The 18,520-nt window shown below is 49.5% G+C and overlaps 1 protein-coding gene across 3 annotated transcripts in view; it reads left to right on the top strand.

Annotated features, from left to right (window-relative positions):
- Window positions 1-18,520, top strand: part of DPYSL5 (dihydropyrimidinase like 5) — a 90,176-nt gene that overhangs the window by 67,582 nt on the left and 4,074 nt on the right. For all 3 annotated transcript variants that reach the window (XM_067703477.1, XM_067703479.1, XM_067703478.1), the window contains exons 5-12: window positions 49-117; window positions 1,819-1,863; window positions 3,700-3,775; window positions 4,794-4,950; window positions 9,403-9,544; window positions 10,713-10,855; window positions 13,531-13,738; window positions 17,491-17,659. In XM_067703477.1, coding sequence (XP_067559578.1) covers window positions 49-117; window positions 1,819-1,863; window positions 3,700-3,775; window positions 4,794-4,950; window positions 9,403-9,544; window positions 10,713-10,855; window positions 13,531-13,738; window positions 17,491-17,659 — 1,009 coding nt within the window. The remainder of the gene's footprint in view (window positions 1-48; window positions 118-1,818; window positions 1,864-3,699; window positions 3,776-4,793; window positions 4,951-9,402; window positions 9,545-10,712; window positions 10,856-13,530; window positions 13,739-17,490; window positions 17,660-18,520) is intronic.

Here is an 18,520-nt window from a genome sequence, read left to right as displayed (position 1 = left end):
CTGTATCTCTATGATTCTCTCAATTTTCTTTCTTTTGCTCTTATTCAGGGTGCAAAGGAGGCGCTAGATTTGGGTATCACAGGCCCAGAAGGAATTGAGATCAGCCGTCCAGAGGAGGTGAGGAAGATATCCGTGTTCTTGGTCATCATCTTTCCTATAGATTCACAGAACTTTTAGGATAGAAGAGTCATCGGTAAATACGAGTTGTATGGTATTGCTTTCTTCATGGGTGAAATTCCCATCTGGAAGCTTCCCAGGGAACAACTTCCTCCATGCTATGGCCAACTTGCCCTTCAGCTTCCTTGGGGAAGACAACTTTGAGGAAACAGACCCACCTCATTGGGGGCTGATTTCAAGGGTCTGAGGGAGGCCATGTGAACATGCCAGGGGTTGCTTTGGCCAAAATTGAATCGGGAGAGAAAAGACAGACTGAAAGGGCCTTTAGATGTTAGAAGAAATTCCAGATTATAAGCCAGTGAGTTGGCATTTTGGGGCTGAGATCCCTTTGAGCATTTGTGGAAAACTTTGGACCCTTCCCACTAGAAACGAGAGGCACATGCGTGTCTGTGCTCTTTCCCCCTTTTCCTATTCGTTGCTGAGATGGTGACTAAGCCCTGCTCTCCCTCTGCCCTCTGGTTTTATCCTTGCACAGTTTTGCAGGGTGTCGACACAAATGCCCCCAGGTCCCCCTTGCTGAAGAATTCGGCTCTGGAGGATCACATTAGATAAATAATGTGTTCTTGCCCTATGACCCTGTTCGGACATGCCTTACCAGTGGTGAGGGGAGAGCTATTTTCCATTTCTTCAAAACCTTAAATGCAGAGTGGTGGTTGGATGTCCATGAGGGACTGATGGGGAGGCCTTGGGGGACGAGGAGCTGGAGACAGGATGTGATGGTTCTGTCATCAGACAGGAACCAAGTCAGCCTACAGTGGGTCAGCCTGGTGTGGGCGGGGGTCCCACCTTACTCCTACCGTGGGTTTGTCTCTGTCTGTGAGAGCGCTTGAATATAGCTCCTGTTTGGGCACCTCAGAGTTGATAGAGAAAGACACACCAGCTTCAACAAGGCACTCAGAGTGCCTGTGAGAAGAGGGGTGGGGGGATGCGCACAGGACTGGGCTTTGTGGAGTTCTATGAGGGGAAGAGCGCGGTGCTGACCGTAGTGGCAGTAATAGCAAGAATACCACCTTCACCATCTACTGATTAAAGGGGACATCTAAGGAGGTTTTGCTCCCCAGGGACATTTGGCAATGTCCAGAGATATTTTGGGTTATCCCAACCTGGGGGAGGATGTTACTGGCATCTACTAGGTCGAGGTGAAGGGTGCTGCCAAAGAGCCTGCAGTGTCTGTTCAGCCCCTTCCACAAAGGATTATCTCACCCCAAATGCCGCTAGTGCCGAGGTTCAGAAATCCCGATCCAGGCCAATCTTCAGCTTGAAATCAATCAGTGTTATTCCTTTGCTACAGTTCTGAGATGGCTGTGGAGAGAATGCGCCAGAAACCAGGGAGAGATGTGACTGCAGGTTTTCGTTTGTTCTTGTTTTGTCGTCTTTTAATTAAGCCCTGAGTAGCATCCGGCAAAGACGTGCCTAGAACCCTAAGTCCCGGGGTTCTCTCATTGTGAGCAGAGGTGGTTGGAGCTTGGTGCCCCTGCCCAGGGTTTCCCCCCGAGCCAGCCCCTGTGGGTGCTGTTTGTCACTCCAGCTCTGAGTCAGACATTCCAGCACTTTCTGCGTACGAGGTAGGGTGTCAGGGAGATGTAAGCTTGCTTGGGGAGATGGTGAAGTTGTTTTCTTCCTGTCCTCTGTTTCTAACAGGTGGAGGCAGAAGCCACTCACCGAGTTATCACCATTGCAAACAGAGTAAGTAGACCCCAGCTCACCCTCAGCCCATTCTCAACTCTGGGGTCAGAGCCCAGCCTGTACAGTAGAGTCCCATTCTGCTCTGGGTGCCAGCCCCATGCCTGGCTCCCAGGACCGCCAATGAACACCGTTTGCTGAATGAACAACACCGTTGCTATTCCCACAGACCTGGCAGGAGTCCTCCCTGCCACCGGCTCTCCGTTCTACCCTGCTGATCTTGCTGAGACCTGGTTCATTGCTCAAATGGAAATGCCTCCCAGCAGAGGCAGGGCAAGGTGGGGACCACAGAGCCTCATGGCAGCTGGAATCTGTTCCTTGTAGAGGAGCAGAGAGACGTTTGCTTAGAGAATCATGATTCGAACCTCCGCCTCTGGGCCATTCATGATTTTTCCTTGGTATGGTTCAGGGTAAGGGGGCGCTGATGCAGTGTGGTGGTGGGAATGAGCACACACCTTGGGGCCTTGACCAAAGACAAGCTTCCAGTCCCACGCAAGTCAATCAACCACTCCGAGAGACTATTTTATTATCTAAAATTGGAATGATAATATCACCCACTCCTCACAGGACGGTTGTGAGGATCAAAGGAGTCGTGGAAGGAAAAGCACTTTAAAAACAGGAGAACACTGTGCCAAGATCGTTTCTCCTCCTAAACCATCATTAAGTGTTCTATTTGCTCAGATAATCTGAACTCTAGTTTTCTAAGTGTGGTCTCTGGACCAGCTGCATCAACATCATTTGTTAGAAATAGGAACTCAGAAATGCAAATGCTCAGGCCTGTTCAGACCCACTGAATCAGAAACTGGGGGTGACGCCCAGCAACCTGTGTTTTAACAAGCCCGCTAATGATCCTTAATGGGCGCTAACACTTAAGAACTCCTCCTCCAGAAAGACCTAGGCTACCCTGAAGGCTGTGAGCTGAGGATGTGGTGTTAGGAACGCCAGGGGAACACAGAGGTTGGAGGTCCAGTTGGTCTCAGCATTAGTCAGGAAACTTGTGCCAAGCACATCAAATGTCAGGCCAGCCCCTAAATTCTCTATCCTCCTAATGTGACAGGCAAAGAAGGCATTAGAATAACATTTGGGAAAACAGTTTCCCCTTAGCCCTTTGTAAGTCCAGGAGCTGGACAAGGACATTGTTTTACTGTCGTAACAATAGTTACGCTATCAATTACTTCCTGATGGAAACTTACCCCAGAATTAGGAAAGATCTGAATAACAGAAGGGCAGCTCCTCGTTTTCTTAGTTCAAACACATGCCCAGAGAAGTGAAGCCGTGGACCGTGGTCACACAGCTTGATAGAGGAAAAGCCAATCAGTATTATAATCCAGGTGTCCATTTGCAAGACCGGTCCTGTCTGGTGTAGACTGTGAGCCCTGAACCTCTTGTGTATTGTTTCTTCTCCAGGGTACAGTCTGTCTACTGATAAAGCAGCCCTCAGATGGCAGACATCATCATTTTAGATATGGGTTATAATACACAACTGTCTCTAGGTCATCACGTTCATGAATAGGAAATGAAGAGTCCCTCATTTCAAGTTGTAAATAGTCTAGGTGTTGGCTGGTAGAAAATGTGAGGTTCAGCACTTGGCATCTTGCCCTGATGTCCCCCTGCTGGACTCTGGTGCTGGGCGCTGCCTGTCCCCTCCTTGTTTCGTGGGGTTCCCCAGCCTGCAGCCACCAGGCCTGCATTCCCAGCAGAAGACCGCCACCCTGAGGGGAGTGCTAAGCGATGCAGGGGGCGGCGCTGGGGCCAGGACTGGGCTGGTCCGGTCACCTTGGTCCTTGTTAGGTTATGGGGTTGATGCTCTCTCCTTCCCACCGTGTTTCCCGTCCTTAGACTCACTGTCCCATCTACCTGGTCAACGTGTCCAGCATCTCGGCCGGTGACGTTATTGCAGCTGCTAAGATGCAAGGTGAGTCCGTAGGCTGGGCTGAGCAGCGCCCATGTGTGGTGGGGCCCAGCAGCTCCATGCACTTCCCAGCCCGGCTCCTGGGGCCAGGCGCTGAGCCTGCCTTTCCCTTTCCTCTCTGGCTGCCTTCCTCACAAGCACCCTGCACTGGCCTGGGTTCAGGGCATTAGCACCAGTGTTTCCCTCTGCACATTTGTTTGCATAACAGCTTTACAGAAGTGTCCGTCACCTCTGCTGGGTCTGGTAAAATTTTCCAAGTTTTCAATCAACTCATTAACTGGTATTTTTTTCAGTCTCTTGGGTTTTGCTAGTGGTTGCGTTGGTAACCAACATGAAATCCTGGACCAGTTCCAACGGGCATTTCAGGGGGGAAATGCCTGGGAAGTCCCCGGAGAAACGACACTGTGAGGGCCCAGCGTCCCTTTCAGGAACCCAGTGTACCAGCCCCAGGGCACCTGTGTGTCGGAGCACCTGGCAGCACCTGAAGGCTTTGTACGTGCTTGTACTCCCAGTCCGGCTCGGGGTGCCAGTGAGGGCCCAGTAACAGGAGAAACAGGTCACGGTCACAAACCTGAGGATATAAATTGGGAGCAAGGGCCTTCAGCCTTCCCACCACATTGCCCTCCAAATCCTGCCTCTTGCTTCTTCAGCGGGACCCCCTTCGCCGTCTCTCCTGCGCTGTCGTTCCAGTCTCCCACCTCCGTCTCCCTGCCCTCTATCCCCTGCTACGGTGCCACCCCCAGTTTTCTCCTGAAGCTGCTCCCGGCAGCCGCCTGCTCAGGAAACAGACGAGTGCTGCCCCGCCTCGGCGCCCTCGCCCTTCTGTTCTTGCCAGCAGTCAGCACGGGGACAGAGAACAGTCTGACCTTGACCCCAGCTGTGCCCTCAAATGCCCAGCTGAGCTCGGGCAAGTCCCTTCCTCTCTGACTTCAGCTCCTTCACCTGCCTCGTGAGAGGCTCAGACCAACGATCTCCCAGGTTCACTGGCCTCCTGGTGATGGTTTGAACCCTCTTCTTTCAGGGAAGGTCGTGCTGGCCGAGACCACCACCGCGCACGCCACACTGACGGGCTTACACTACTACCACCAGGACTGGTCCCATGCAGCCGCCTACGTCACGGTGCCTCCCCTGAGACTGGACACCAACACCTCAACCTACCTCATGAGCCTGCTGGCCAAGTAAGGTGTTTCAGCAGGACCACGGCGCGGCATTATCTCACAACGTGCGCCATTCCGGGAATTTGTAGATCTTTGAGGTGATATCGTAGAGGCCCCAAACCTGACCTAAGTTTGATTTCGTCGTGTCCAGAGGAGGGTTTTTGCTTTTGTTAGCTTCTCCATGCAGCTCCTATCACCACTTGATTCGGATGAGAGCTTCTGAGGTGACGAGTAAAGAGCGTATATAAAACTGTGAACAGTGGCTATTCAGAATTTCAAAGGATATTGACACCTTACACTGGAGGCCACTGGGGAACTATAGGATGTGGTCTCTGACTTACCCTAGAAAATCTGTGCCTCTTTCTATCTCTCGTCTTTCTTCACCTCTCCCTCTTCTCATGGTGTCCCACGTGGTTTTCTCTCGTTGTACGTACCTCCCTCCTTCCGTGTGTTTCTCCCTCCTTTCTTTCCTCTTCCCCTTTTCCTTCTGCACCTTCTCCCGCTTTCCCCGTAACATCTTCCTCCAGACCGCCCTTTCCCCAGCTCTTCTTTTTCTAACACTGCTTTTCCCCATTCCATCCAGGTCTAAATAAAATGCTTTAATGAATAGTCTGAATTTGGTGGGACACAAACGTGGAAAGATTTTGTTTCGTTTTGCTTCAAATTCTTTCTTGCCTCTAGTGACATTTTGATACTGGTAAAGGCCATTGCTTTTTCTTCTCTTTTGCTTATCGAAGTCCAGTTCAGTTTAAAAGTCAGTCTCTTCCCCTCCCCACCCCCCAGCTCAGAGAATTAATAGGGGTTAGGATTAAAGGGGTGGCGAATTCCATTCCATACCCAAGCACGATCTGTACTCCTGCACTGATCATCGCTGCTTCTCTGGCTAAAAGTGACTGGCCTTTGGGGCCCTCCTTGTATGGGGCATGTGCCCAGATACAGGCTCCCTTGAGTCACCCTCACGCAATCCTCTGACACAGGAGATGGAGTGCAGCTTGACCTCTCCTTCCCGTACCTTCCCGGCTTCCAGAACTAGCAATTCCCTGTGCACAAGAATCTGGCGAAGCAACTTAAGCCTGGCCACCTTCTACAGTATCTGGGGCCCAGAGCAAGCTCACACCGCTTTGCCACTCCCTACGGTGGGAGGGCAGGCTGGCCCCCACCCCTGGCTCTCCTCACCCAGAGGCTCAGGCAGGTGCCCGCTGCTGCCACCTCTGTTCTCCACAGGTGAACCTCTTGAAATGTCCCCTCTTGAGACTAGTTGGGGGAGAGGAAAGCACCATTCAACCCATGAAAAGAGGAAGAAGGGAGAGACTGCAGGACTCACCATTCTGCCAACACCTCAGTCGCCCTCCCTGTCTTCTGCTTTTATAAGACCTAGGGGTGGTGATACACCTCTGTTAGGGTGATGGTGGGGGGAGTGTTGAGGTAAGTGACCAGCCCTAGTTGGAGGTGGCTGTCGTTAGATAATGGGGCTTTTATTTCATCCATGTCCTTAGTTTTCAGTCCTGGTTGGCTAACAACTGGAAAATTTCCACTCCACATCCTGCTACGTTAACAACCGAAAGAGCAGTGTGGGGCTTTCCAAATACAACTGGAGTGCAGGCAGTAGGGTCCCGGGGTGAAGGTGGCCCCTGGAGGGGCAGGATATGCTGTGGCACAGTGGCAGTAATTAAAGTCTGTCCCATAGTTTTGCTGTGATTCTGAGCAGTGGCAGCTCTGACAGATTTAACCAATTTGAGAGAGTAAAGGGAGAAATGCTAGATCAGCTCTTTCTTTTAAAAATGCTTGTTTTTGGGAAAAACCGGCCTCCTTTTCATCATCATCAACACAGCAAAAACAAACAAGTATCAAGAACCCACTATAAGAATTTGGGCTCAGTCCCAAGATCAAAGAATCTTTTGAAATACCTCTGCTTGCCACAAGCAAATTTACTGAAAGAACAAAAAGGTATTAAAACTCCCAACCCACCCAAATTACAGGGCCCAAAGCCACACAAATTTAAATAGGCAGGGGAAGAAAAGTATTATTAATCGAATAATTCAAGTTTTTATATCTAGCCTATTTTGTCAAATTTATTTAAATTATTATTATTTTTATTTTATTTTATTTTATTTTTTGCGGTACGCAGGCCTCACTGTTGTGGCCTCTCCCGTTGCGGAGCACTGGCTCCGGACGCACAGGCTCAGCAACCATGGCTCACGGGCCCAGCCGCTCCGCGGCATGTGGGATCTTCCCAGACCGGGGCACGAGCCCGTGTCCCCTGCATCGGCTGGCGGACTCTCAACCACTGCGCCACCAGGGAAGCCCTATTTAAATTATTTAACTAACTTCTATTCATTTAAATAGAATTATAATTTCATGTGAACTATTATGAGAATAGTTTGAATCCCATTTTTTAATATTTATTTATTTATTTGGTTGCATTGGGTCTTAGTTGCAGCAGGCGGGCTCCTTCATTGCAGCTCATGGGCTCCTTAGTTGCGACTCGCTGGCTCCTTAGTTATAGCACACGAACTCTTAGTTGCGGCATGTGGGATCTAGTTCCCAGATCAAGGATCGAACCCAGGCCCCCTGCATTGGAAGCTCAGAGTCTTAACCACTGTGCCACCAGGGAAGTCCCCAAATCCCTTCTTTAATCAGTGCATATTGTAAACGTGTGCAGTTTTATAGAATTTGGAGCATAGTTTTTACATTTTTAGGAATTTATGATTACTATAATTTTGCTTCTATGACATTGTTGGTGATAATTGATATTATGCAAAATACTTGATAGAAAACCCAGACACCAATTATCATATTTCTATAAGAAAATATGAGCTGTTTCATAATGATCTACTTTAGGATGTGGTTTCTTCGAATATACCAGGGTAATAAGTACAATCTATAGATATAAGGATTTGTCCTTTGTTTAAAATCTGACTTCTCAAAGGGATCAGAAATTTTTTCATTTGAACATATATATTTTTAAAGTACTTAACAAAAGTCAGTGGTGTTTTAAACTTTAAAGAGTAAGGATGGGTCTGTCATACCTCTCAGATTCAGGGCAGCATCAGGGGACCCCAAAAGCCCTTCTGGAATGTGCCCCCCTATTCACTCTTGCCTAGTAAGCACTTATTTGTGTAGGGGCCTTTTTAGAAAAGTGGGTGCTCAGTAAGACTTGTCAGTTAAAGCATGGGGTCCTGGGGTCCCAGACCCTCAACCCAGGACTCTGATGGGCATCTTCTGATCTGAGCCTTACCCGGGTGTCTGGAGGATCCCTGAGGAGAAAGTGAAAACCTAAAGATTCTGTTTATCTCTGGTGGGTTCTGCAGGTCTGGGGGATGTGGGGATCCCCAGAAGACCCTAGAATAAACCCTCTGCTCTGTGGAAGAGCCCCTCCCGCAGTCTCTGAGAGGGCCCAGAACAGCGCCTTTGGCGCAGGGAGCTACCAGCCCATGCCACAGAGTGGCATGCTATGTGCACTCTCACTGATGTAAGTCTCTGCCCCGAGTTCTGAGCTGGCCCGGAACCCCTCGAGAGCCTGGCCGTGCCTTACCCACCGTAACCTCAGCAACCTTTTGAGGACCATGTTCACAGATGGCAGCGGCGATGAACCACTGGCATGTCGTTGCTGGTTGATCAAGGCAGACTTCTCCTCCGTCTTGTCCTTCCTCTTCCCTGCAGGGCCAGGAGAGCCCTCACCTCCAAGCAAAGCTTAACATGAAACTCGAGTGTTTTACCAGCACATGCTTATTGCCAGCAGGGCCTGGTGCAGGTTGAGGAGGGAGATGAGAGGGAGTCGGCGTACGGTTCTATGGAAGTAAAACTACCTCCACCCTCTCACTTTAGTTAAACTCTTTTTTTAAAATTTTATTTATTTATTTTTGGCTGTGTTGGGTCTTCATTGCTGTGCGCAGGCTTTCTCTAGTTGCAGCGAGCGGGGGCTACTCTTCGTTGCGGTGTGCGGGCTTCATTGTGGTGGCTACTCTTGTGGAGCACGGACTCTAGGCACGCAGTTTTCAGTAACTGTGGCACACAGGCTCAATAGCTGTGGCACGCGGGCTCAGTAGTTGTGGTGCACGGGCTTAGTTGCCCCACGGCATGTGGGATCTTCCCAGACCAGGGCTTGAACCCATGTCCCCTGCATTGGCAGGCGGATTCTTAACCACTGTGCCACCAGGGAAGCCCTTAGTTAAACTCTTAAGTTCAATTTTTCTCCACCCGTTAGTTCTCTTAACATCCAAAGACTCTCAGTGTCTCCCATGATGCTGGCATTCTGTGCCACAGTTGGCACATACGCTCATTCTGCAGATGTGTGAACTGAGGTTCTCACAGATAACTCGCTAGAGGTCATACAGCTATGAAGTGGAGGGGCCGAGATTGAAGCCAGCTTTGCCAGGTTTCCAAGTGAAGGGTTTATCTCTGTCCCTGTCCCCACCCTCTGGGACCCTGGCCTCCCCTCCCCTTACTGGTCATGTCCTTCTCTCTACCCAGTGATACTCTGAACATTGTGGCGTCAGATCACCGGCCTTTCACCACGAAGCAGAAAGCTATGGGCAAGGAGGACTTCACCAAGATCCCACACGGCGTGAGCGGCGTACAGGACCGCATGAGCGTCATCTGGGAGAGAGGAGTGGTATGTTCCCACGACCCCTCCCCACTCTGGGCCTCAGAAGAATTTTCACCCTTAGGAGGGCTGGGTCAACCACAGCTCCTGTTTCACTCAAAAGGAAAACAGAAAAGGTCTGTTTTTTTTCCTGATCGGAAAGGTAATAATGCCTAGCATAAAAATTTGGAAAATACAGAAAAGTATTAGGAAAAAAACCCCATAATTCCATACTGGGAAATTATTAATATTTTGGTATATTTCTTTCCAGCTCTATGCATGTACTATACATTATTTTAATTACTGGGTTCATCTTCTTTTCATATAACAGTGTATTTTGAGTGTCTTCCTATATCAGTAAAAATTCTTTAAAAACATATTTTTAATGGCTAAATAATATTCCCTCCAACGGCAGTGCCATGCTTCAATTGATCCTTCCCCGATGTTTGGAACTTTCAGCTGTTTCAAATTTTTGCTCTTAGAAATAATGCTGCAGAGAATCTCTTTGTTCATGAGTGTACATCAGCATTTCTAATTATTTCCTGAGGACAGATTCCTAGAAGCGGATTTCTGGGCCAAGGGATATGAACCTTTTTAAAGATCTTGATATCTTTTGTCCAATAATAACGATAGAGGCTGGGACTTCATTTGAATACCTCCTGTTCTGCCCATGAAGAATAAGTAGTTTTGATCTTGACCTATCACAGATTAGATGCAGCGTAGAGTATGAGGCCAAAGAGATTTGAAATCCTCAAGCCTAAACAACCAGCTCAGGGAAGACCCATGAGGCAGCTCCGGAATCCCCTTTGAAAAGGGTCCACGGTGCCTTCATGGGTGGGACGATAAGATGCCTTTCCAGGAGAGAATATATGTCCCTTCGTGGATGCAGGGAAGCTCCTGATTTATCCAGAGTGAGTACCGAGTAGACCTGCTTTTACAAACAGGAGGTAGATTTGCACCAGGAAAGCAACCTTTTGGAACAAGGGCCCACCCGCCCCCATTGCTGCAAGAAGGAGAGAGGAGTAGCATGGAACCAAGCCTAGCAGGTTGGCTCATCTGAGATGATGCCCGTGGCGTTGTCCTTCTCAGCACCATTGTTCTGACCAACTAAAAGCCCTCAGGCCAGGGTCAAGCGTGACCCGGGTTTGAGGCACACACACAGGGCCTCGGTTGACCTAATACTTTTGCAATGTTTCAGGTTGGAGGAAAAATGGATGAGAACCGTTTTGTGGCTGTTACCAGTTCCAATGCAGCGAAGATTCTCAACCTGTATCCCCGCAAGGGCCGCATCATCCCTGGAGCCGATGCCGACGTGGTGGTGTGGGACCCAGAAGCTACAAAGTAAAACCTGCTGCTAGTCTCCAGGGCTAGAGGGACTTGGGATTTTAAGGGCCTTATATTACAGAACTCCAAAAGCATATCATCTTTGCACTACTTATAGCATAGAGCAAGATGACCCTAAGGTGTGTTCAATTCAACAAATACTTGAGGGCTTGCCATGGTCCAAGCACTAGGAATGCAACAGTGAACAAGAAGGGCTGAAGATCTGCTATAGTGCAGCTCCATGTGCACAGCACTTTACAGTTTTTCAGAGCTAGGTCACATCAACTATCTCGTTTGCTTTTCACACAGCCCCAAGAAGCACTTAAGCCTAAAGTTCTTATTTCCATTTTACTGTTGAAGAAACTAAGAGCAGAGAGTAGAGGGACTCCCCACATGACATAGCTAATAATTGGCTGAACCAGATAGATGTCCTGACACTCAGTTCTGGACTCTTCCACCAACACTCTGCTTCTCCCGTTGAGGGTGTCGGTCCCCTTGAGCACACAGCGCTTGACACCCATGGCGTTAATGAACACAAGTTGAGTGGGTAAATGAAGTGAATCAGGAGTTATCAAGCCACAGGATAACTCACCTGTTATGAGCATCATCTTTTTTTTTTAATTAGTTTATTTAATTTATTTTGTTTTGGCTGCGTTGAGTCTTCATTGCTGCACGGAGGCTTTCTCTAGTTCCAGCGAGCAGGGGCTACTCTTCCTTGCGGTGCGCTGGCTTCTCACTGCGGTGGCTTCTCTTGTTGCAGAGCATGGGCTCTAGGTGCACAGGCTTCAGTAGTTGTGGCACGCTGGCTCAGTCGTTGTGGCTCGCGGGCTCTAGAGAGCAGCCTCAGTAGTTGTGGTGCACGGGCTTAGCTGCTCCACGACATGTGGGATCTTCCCGGATCGGGGTTCGAACCCCTGTCCCCTGCACTGGCAGACAGATTCCCAACCACTGCGCCACCAGGGAAGCCCCAGGGCATCATCTTTACTCAGAGATTTGAACAGGGTAATGGGAATTGTTTTTTAATGTTAAATTTCATTCAGTCACTCAACAAATCGAAAAGTGCCACCATTTGCTGAGCACTTTTCTAGGTGCACAAGCTAGCAGCGAACAAGATAGACAAAAATGTGCTGGGATTTTGAAGATAAAAAGTTGAATAGCAAAGAAACGCACCTCCCTGCTGGGATCCCCACACTGCTTCTCCATTAGGGCACTTGAGAAGCCGGGTTCTGCATCCAGCCTGGGGCTGGTCCCTGCTGCTGCTGCAGGTGTCGCTGTTAGTGATTGCTATTGGCAGAAAGACCCCTAGAGTATAGCCCAGTGTATTAGTCAGCTAGGGCTGCCATAACAAAATACCACAGACAGGAGGCTTAAACAGTAGAAATTTATTTTCTCACAGTTCTGGAGACTAGAAGTCCAAGATCAAGGGGCCAGCAGAGTTGATTTCGTTCTGAGGCCTCTCTCCTTGGTTTGTAGACGGCCATCTTCTCCCTCTGTCTTCACAAGGCACTTCCTCTGTGCGTGCACTTCTGGTGTCTCAATTTCCTCTTCTTATCAGGACACCCATTTGATTGGATTAGGGTCCACCTATATGACCTCATTTCACTTTAATTGGTTCTTTAAAGGCCCTATCTCCAAATACAGTCACATTCTGAAGTACTGGGGGCTAGGACTTCAACATATAAATTTGTGGGGCACACAGTCCAACCTAGCCTTTGGGGGTCATCCCTCCTCACTGAGCATTATCCCTTCCCACTGAGCATCTTCCCTTCCCACTGAGCATCTTCCCTTCCCACTGAGCATTATCCCTTCCCACTGAGCATCTTCCCTTCCCACTGAGCATCTTCCCTTCCCACTGAGCATCTTCCCTTCCCACTGAGCATCATCCCTTCCCACTGAGCATCTTCCCTTCCCACTGAGCATCTTCCCTTCCCACTGAGCATCATCCCTTCCCACTGAGCATCTTCCCTTCCCACTGAGCATCATCCCTTCCCACTGAGCATTATCCCTTCCCACTGAGCATCTTCCCTTCCCACTGAGCATCATCCCTTCCCACTGAGCATCTTCCCTTCCCACTGAGCATCTTCCCTTCCCACTGAGCATCATCCCTTCCCACTGAGCATTATCCCTTCCCACTGAGCATCATCCCTTCCCACTGAGCATTATCCCTTCCCACTGAGCATCTTCCCTTCCCACTGAGCATCATCCCTTCCCACTGAGCAACTTCCCTTCCCACTGAGCATCTTCCCTTCCCACTGAGCATCATCCCTTCCCACTGAGCATCTTCCCTTCCCACTGAGCATCTTCCCTTCCCACTGAGCATCATCCCTTCCCACTGAGCATCTTCCCTTCCCACTGAGCATTATCCCTTCCCACTGAGCATTATCCCTTCCCACTGAGCATCTTCCCTTCCCACTGAGCATCTTCCCTTCCCACTGAGCATTATCCCTTCCCACTGAGCATCTTCCCTTCCCACTGAGCATTATCCCTTCCCACTGAGCATTATCCCTTCCCACTGAGCATCTTCCCTTCCCACTGAGCATTATCCCTTCCCACTGAGCATCTTCCCTTCCCACTGAGCATCTTCCCTTCCCACTGAGCATCTTCCCTTCCTGCTAAGTACCTTCCCTTCTGTTGAGCTGTGACATTTTTACCTCCTCTCAGAGCGTTCTCTCCCGCCACTGCCTTCCCACCAGGACCATCTCAGCCAGCACCCAGGTGCAGGGAGGAGACTTCAACCTGTACGAGAACATGCGCTGCCATGGTGTACCCCTGGTCACCATCAGCCGGGGGCGGGTCGTGTACGAGAACGGCGTCTTCATGTGCGCTGAGGGCACCGGCAAGTTCTGCCCCTTGAGGTCCTTCCCAGACACTGTCTACAAGAAGCTGGTCCAGAGAGAAAAGGTAAGGTGTGGGGGGGGGGGGCGGGGGCAGAGAAGACATGTGGGAAGAGGTTGAAGGCCCCTGGCGGTGACATCTTATATGACTTTTAAATCTCAAAGATGTTCTCACTCTGTCTTTCCACCAAATCTTATTGCCTGAATAGTCACTTTGGGAACAATCAAAATAGTAGAAAAGGAGCACCTGTAACAGAGTAAAATTTATTGGGAAGGGTCCCCAACTCCCTGGGAGCCCGGGGATACTATGAGGTGCTCATAGCTATCCCTGACATCCAGGCTTCTTGTCGTCCCTCAGGGGCAGGGGACTCCTGGCTTGGCCTGGGTTGTCATATTTGCCCTGGAGATGCTCTTGCCCCAAACTCCCCACAGCCGCCCTGTAAGTGCAGTAGGCTGGGTGGGCTTTGCTGAGTCTGGGCCCCCCAATGAAGTGGTCAAGCCAGGTCTAGCTCACTGCCATGCGGGGATGGCCTGAGGTCTTATCGTGAGAGTTTCATCCAGTCCTCGGATTCCGTAAACACCCTGGGTGTTCACTGAAGCTTGGGGCTCCACCTTATCCCCAGGGATACCGAACTCTGGGTAGAGTTTCACCCAAAAGAAGACTGGCTGTTCCCTCGTTGCTTGGGGATTGATTGTCCCGCCTTATCTCTGAGAGCTGTCCTGACAACTCCGGGTGCTGGGAACCAACTGCAGCCCTGGCCTCTGGGTGGAGAACCCAAATCATCAGAAAAGAACAAATCTGACAAAACTGACAGGTGAAAGCATCATGAGGTTTCCCCTTCCCTTCCGCCGGCATAAAGCAATATTATTATGGTCCAAAACGCTCCCGCCTAGCTACTTCCAGATTCTGTCTAGAAAGGGTGGGTGTTCTTAGAAATATCATGACCAAGGGCCTGGGAGCCCCAGCCCAAATGCAGGTCTTCTATCAGGGAGCAGACTTGGATTACCTAAAAAAAAAGCAGGACTTTAGTTATCCCAGTATTCAATTCAAAAGCGAACTCAGGATCTCTCGGGTAGGTGAATGGTCCCATCTCCAATATGCTTCCCAGATGTGGACAATGGCAGGAGACCTCAGCCCCACCTCTGGGGGACGTGCCACAAAGAACTGTAAGAGCGACACATTCACACGCTAGACTACCTGACCAAGGGTGGCAATGATTTAAAATAAGAAAACGGAAAATAACAAGTGTCAGTGAGGCTATGGAGAAATTGGAGCCCTCGTTCATCGTCAGATGAATGTAAAAGATGCAGCCACTTTGGAAACCAGTTTGGCAGTTCCCAAAATGTTAGCTATAGCATCGCCAAAATAACCCAGCAATTCCACTCTTGGGTATATACAGAGTCAAGAAAAATGAAAATATATGTCTTCACAAAATCTTGTACATGAATGTCATAGCAGCGTTATTCATAAAGGCCAAAACGTGGGAACAATGTACACGTCCATCAACTACTGAATAAACAAAATGTGGTCTATCCATACAATGGAATATTATTCAGCCATAAAAGGGAGTGGAGTGCTAATATATGCTACATACAACACGCGTGACCCTTAAAAACATCATGCTAAGTGAAAGAATCCAGTCACAAAAGACCACATGTTAAATGGTTCCATTCGTATGAAATGTTCAGAAGAAGCAAATCCATAGACAGAAAATAGATTAGTGGTGGCTTCGGGCTGGCCAGAGGGGAGAATGGGAGTGACTGCTCACGGGGACGGAGATTCTTTGGGGGGTGATGAAAATATTTTGGAATTACACAGTGTTGGTGGCACAAACTTGTGAATTACACTAAACACCCCTGAAATGTATTCTTTTAAATGGTGAATTTTATGGTATGTGAATTCTATCTCAATTTGAAAAAAAAAAAAATCTTTAAACAGTTCTGTGGCTTTCCCAAAAAAAGATGTTTTAGTCAGGAAATAGGATCAAAAGAGGGCAGAGAAAGTGTTTGAAGCCCTTCTAAAAACCAACCTGGGACTTCCCTGGTAGCTCAGTGGTTAGGAATCCACCTGCCAATGCAGGGGACACGGGTTCGATCCCTGGTCCAGGAAGATCCCACATGCTGCGGAGCAGCTAAGCCCATGTGCCGCAACTACTGAGCCTGTGCTCTAGAGCCCACGAGCCACAACTAGTGAGCCTGCGTGCGCCTAGAGCCCATGCTCCGCAACAAGAGAAGCCACCGCAATGAGAAGCCCGCGTGCCACAAGGAAGAGTAGCCTCCGCTCGTGGCAACTAGAAAAGCCCACGTGCAGCAACGAAGACCCAACGCAGCCAAAACTAATAAAAATAAATAAATAAATAAATAAATAAAAACCAACCTCACAAGAATGTCAGACAGATACCAATTCACATCAGACCGCTCTTAGGGCCAGACATAGTGGAAGAGCTCAGCTTCTAGGACTGATATAAATTCAACTCAGAGGCCCTTTATCCAAAGCACTTAAAATGACAACATAAGGTCCTCAAGAAAACGCCAATTCTATTCCCTATTCTCTGGTATAGCCCTTATGTAACAGAATGCAGGTACACAAAAAACTTCACTTCCCCCAAATTATAAATAAGCAGTCCCTACAGAGCAGGGTCCTCAGGAAAGAAAGTAGCTCTGGGGTTGGGACCAGCGTATAAAACCAAAGCAAGGGGCTGCCGGGAGCCGGGTCCTGCCAAGGTCACTTACCCAGGATTCACCAGGTCTGTACTCCCACCTTCACCCCCGGAACCCCAAAGTGCAGCCTGGTAAAGGCTAAAACACTTCAGACCAGTTTTGACATTCTGAGGACTGAGCTCAACTACAGATCTGTTGGAGAATACAAAGGAATATGTAAGCGGAAGAGCCTTCCAGAAATCACCCTTGTCTGTTGTTTCTCTCAACAAGGTTTTCAGCAAGCATTGTGCAGCAAGGAGATTGAGGTTATGTCCCTGAAGAGTGCCTGGGGTGTAGATTATTTATGCTGCCCCTTCAGACCTTATGCACACACTCCAACACACTTCCTCTTGCAGCAGAACTTTGTAATATGATTAAGCCCCGAACTGACCCCTGCAATAATAACAGCTACTGGTACTTACATGTCACTCACCGTGTGCCAGAGCTTTACGTGTTCTATTTCATTTGATCTCATAACTCTGTATTCTTATAAATAAGAAAACATGCACAGAGAGGTAACATAACTTGCACAAGGCCACACAGCTTACACGTAACAGAGCTAGGAGTGGAACCCAGGCAGTCTGGTTGTAGAATATAGGCTCTTAACTCTATTGCCTTTGTGAGCACAAAATTAACTACTATTGCTGCCGGGGGATTGTAATCTCCAAATCAGCTGTATTTAGCCTCTATTCCCACAAAGTTGTCAGATCACAATAAAAGGCCTGGCCTCTTGACAGCCTGGCAAGTGAGGGGATGACATTGCTCCGTGTGAGGGGTGCTCTCTAAAGCTGAATACCTCAGAAGTCTACCCGCTACCTTGGGAAACATTCCACCAATGTCAGGGGGAGTCAGTGGGTATCTCTACACACATGCATGCAAACACTCCCACACATATGCACTATTTAGGAGGTACAAGCGGATTCTCTACCCCTGGGTTCAAGGTGTAGGAAGGCTTCGTCACATACAGTAATTTGGGTCCTAAGAACAGTGGCAGCTTCCAAAGTCTTATCAGCCATCAAGGGGGCTCTGGTGGTGGTGGTGGCTTGGTCCTGAGGGTTGATGCTGTCTGTGCTCTGATGGCATCATCTTTTCCCCTTTTCTGCTCTCCACCTTCACTAGACCTTAAAGGTGAGGGGAGTGGACCGCACTCCCTACCTGGGGGATGTAGCTGTCGTTGTGCATCCTGGGAAAAAAGAGATGGGAACGCCACTCGCAGACACTCCTACCCGGCCTGTTACCCGACACGGAGGCATGAGGGACCTTCATGAATCCAGCTTCAGCCTCTCTGGTAAGAGCAAGGGCCACTTGGCCTGGCACCTGCATCTCCACCACAGTGAGGGGACAGGAGGAGGGCAGAGGGACTAGGAACCCCACCCCGGCAGAGGGGTTTATGCTGCTTTCCTCCCCATCTTCTCCCTCCCTCCCCAATCCCCTGCCCGATGATGACTGCTGGGCCCCATGTTATAGACACACAAACATTGGCAGGCGGGGAAGGAGGGCTCTCCCAGTCCCTGGGCACCAGCCACTCTTAACAGGCCATGGCCCTTTTGGGCCTTTCCCCGTGGTTTCTAAGTTCAAATAGTTTCATCCCTTGAGGTATCTTGAGGGCCCTGCGCATAGGGATGCCCCAGAGACGCTCTGAGCACAGAAGCGTTAACTCTGTGCTACGTGGGTCTGCACCCCCATTTCCCACCCCACTCCTCAGCAGCCTTGCTGAAAGACGTGGTATTTCCCTTATACCCTTTCCTCCCTCATCTTAACCTCAGGTTTGCCACCTTCTTTTCTGCCAGGAATTGTACTGTATGTAATACGATATAGAATATATGGGGTGTATCTATGCTTAGAGACTTTATCGTCGACAGCGTGTGTCCCAGGTGCTCGGCCGTAGTTAAAGGTGGGGGTCATGGCGGCATAAACGGTGAGCCTCACTGGAGAGCAGGCAGAGATGGTAAGATGCCTTGGTGCTGCAAGCAGCTTTGCTGGAAGCCATGATCCCTACTTGAAAGGGGCAGTGGCCGGGTCTCACTGAACGGCCTTCACGACTAGCCCTGGCGCAGACCGAGCCTCCGCTCTGCAAGAGCCGTGCTGGGGCCGGAAGGTGAGAAGAGCAAGATCCTGGGGGAGGTGAGACGCAGCCACAAACTGTCCT

The sequence above is a fragment of the Pseudorca crassidens genome, chromosome 14 (genome assembly GCF_039906515.1).
Source record: "Pseudorca crassidens isolate mPseCra1 chromosome 14, mPseCra1.hap1, whole genome shotgun sequence".
Lineage (NCBI taxonomy): Eukaryota > Metazoa > Chordata > Mammalia > Artiodactyla > Delphinidae > Pseudorca > Pseudorca crassidens.
This window is presented reverse-complemented; position numbering and strand designations above follow the sequence as displayed.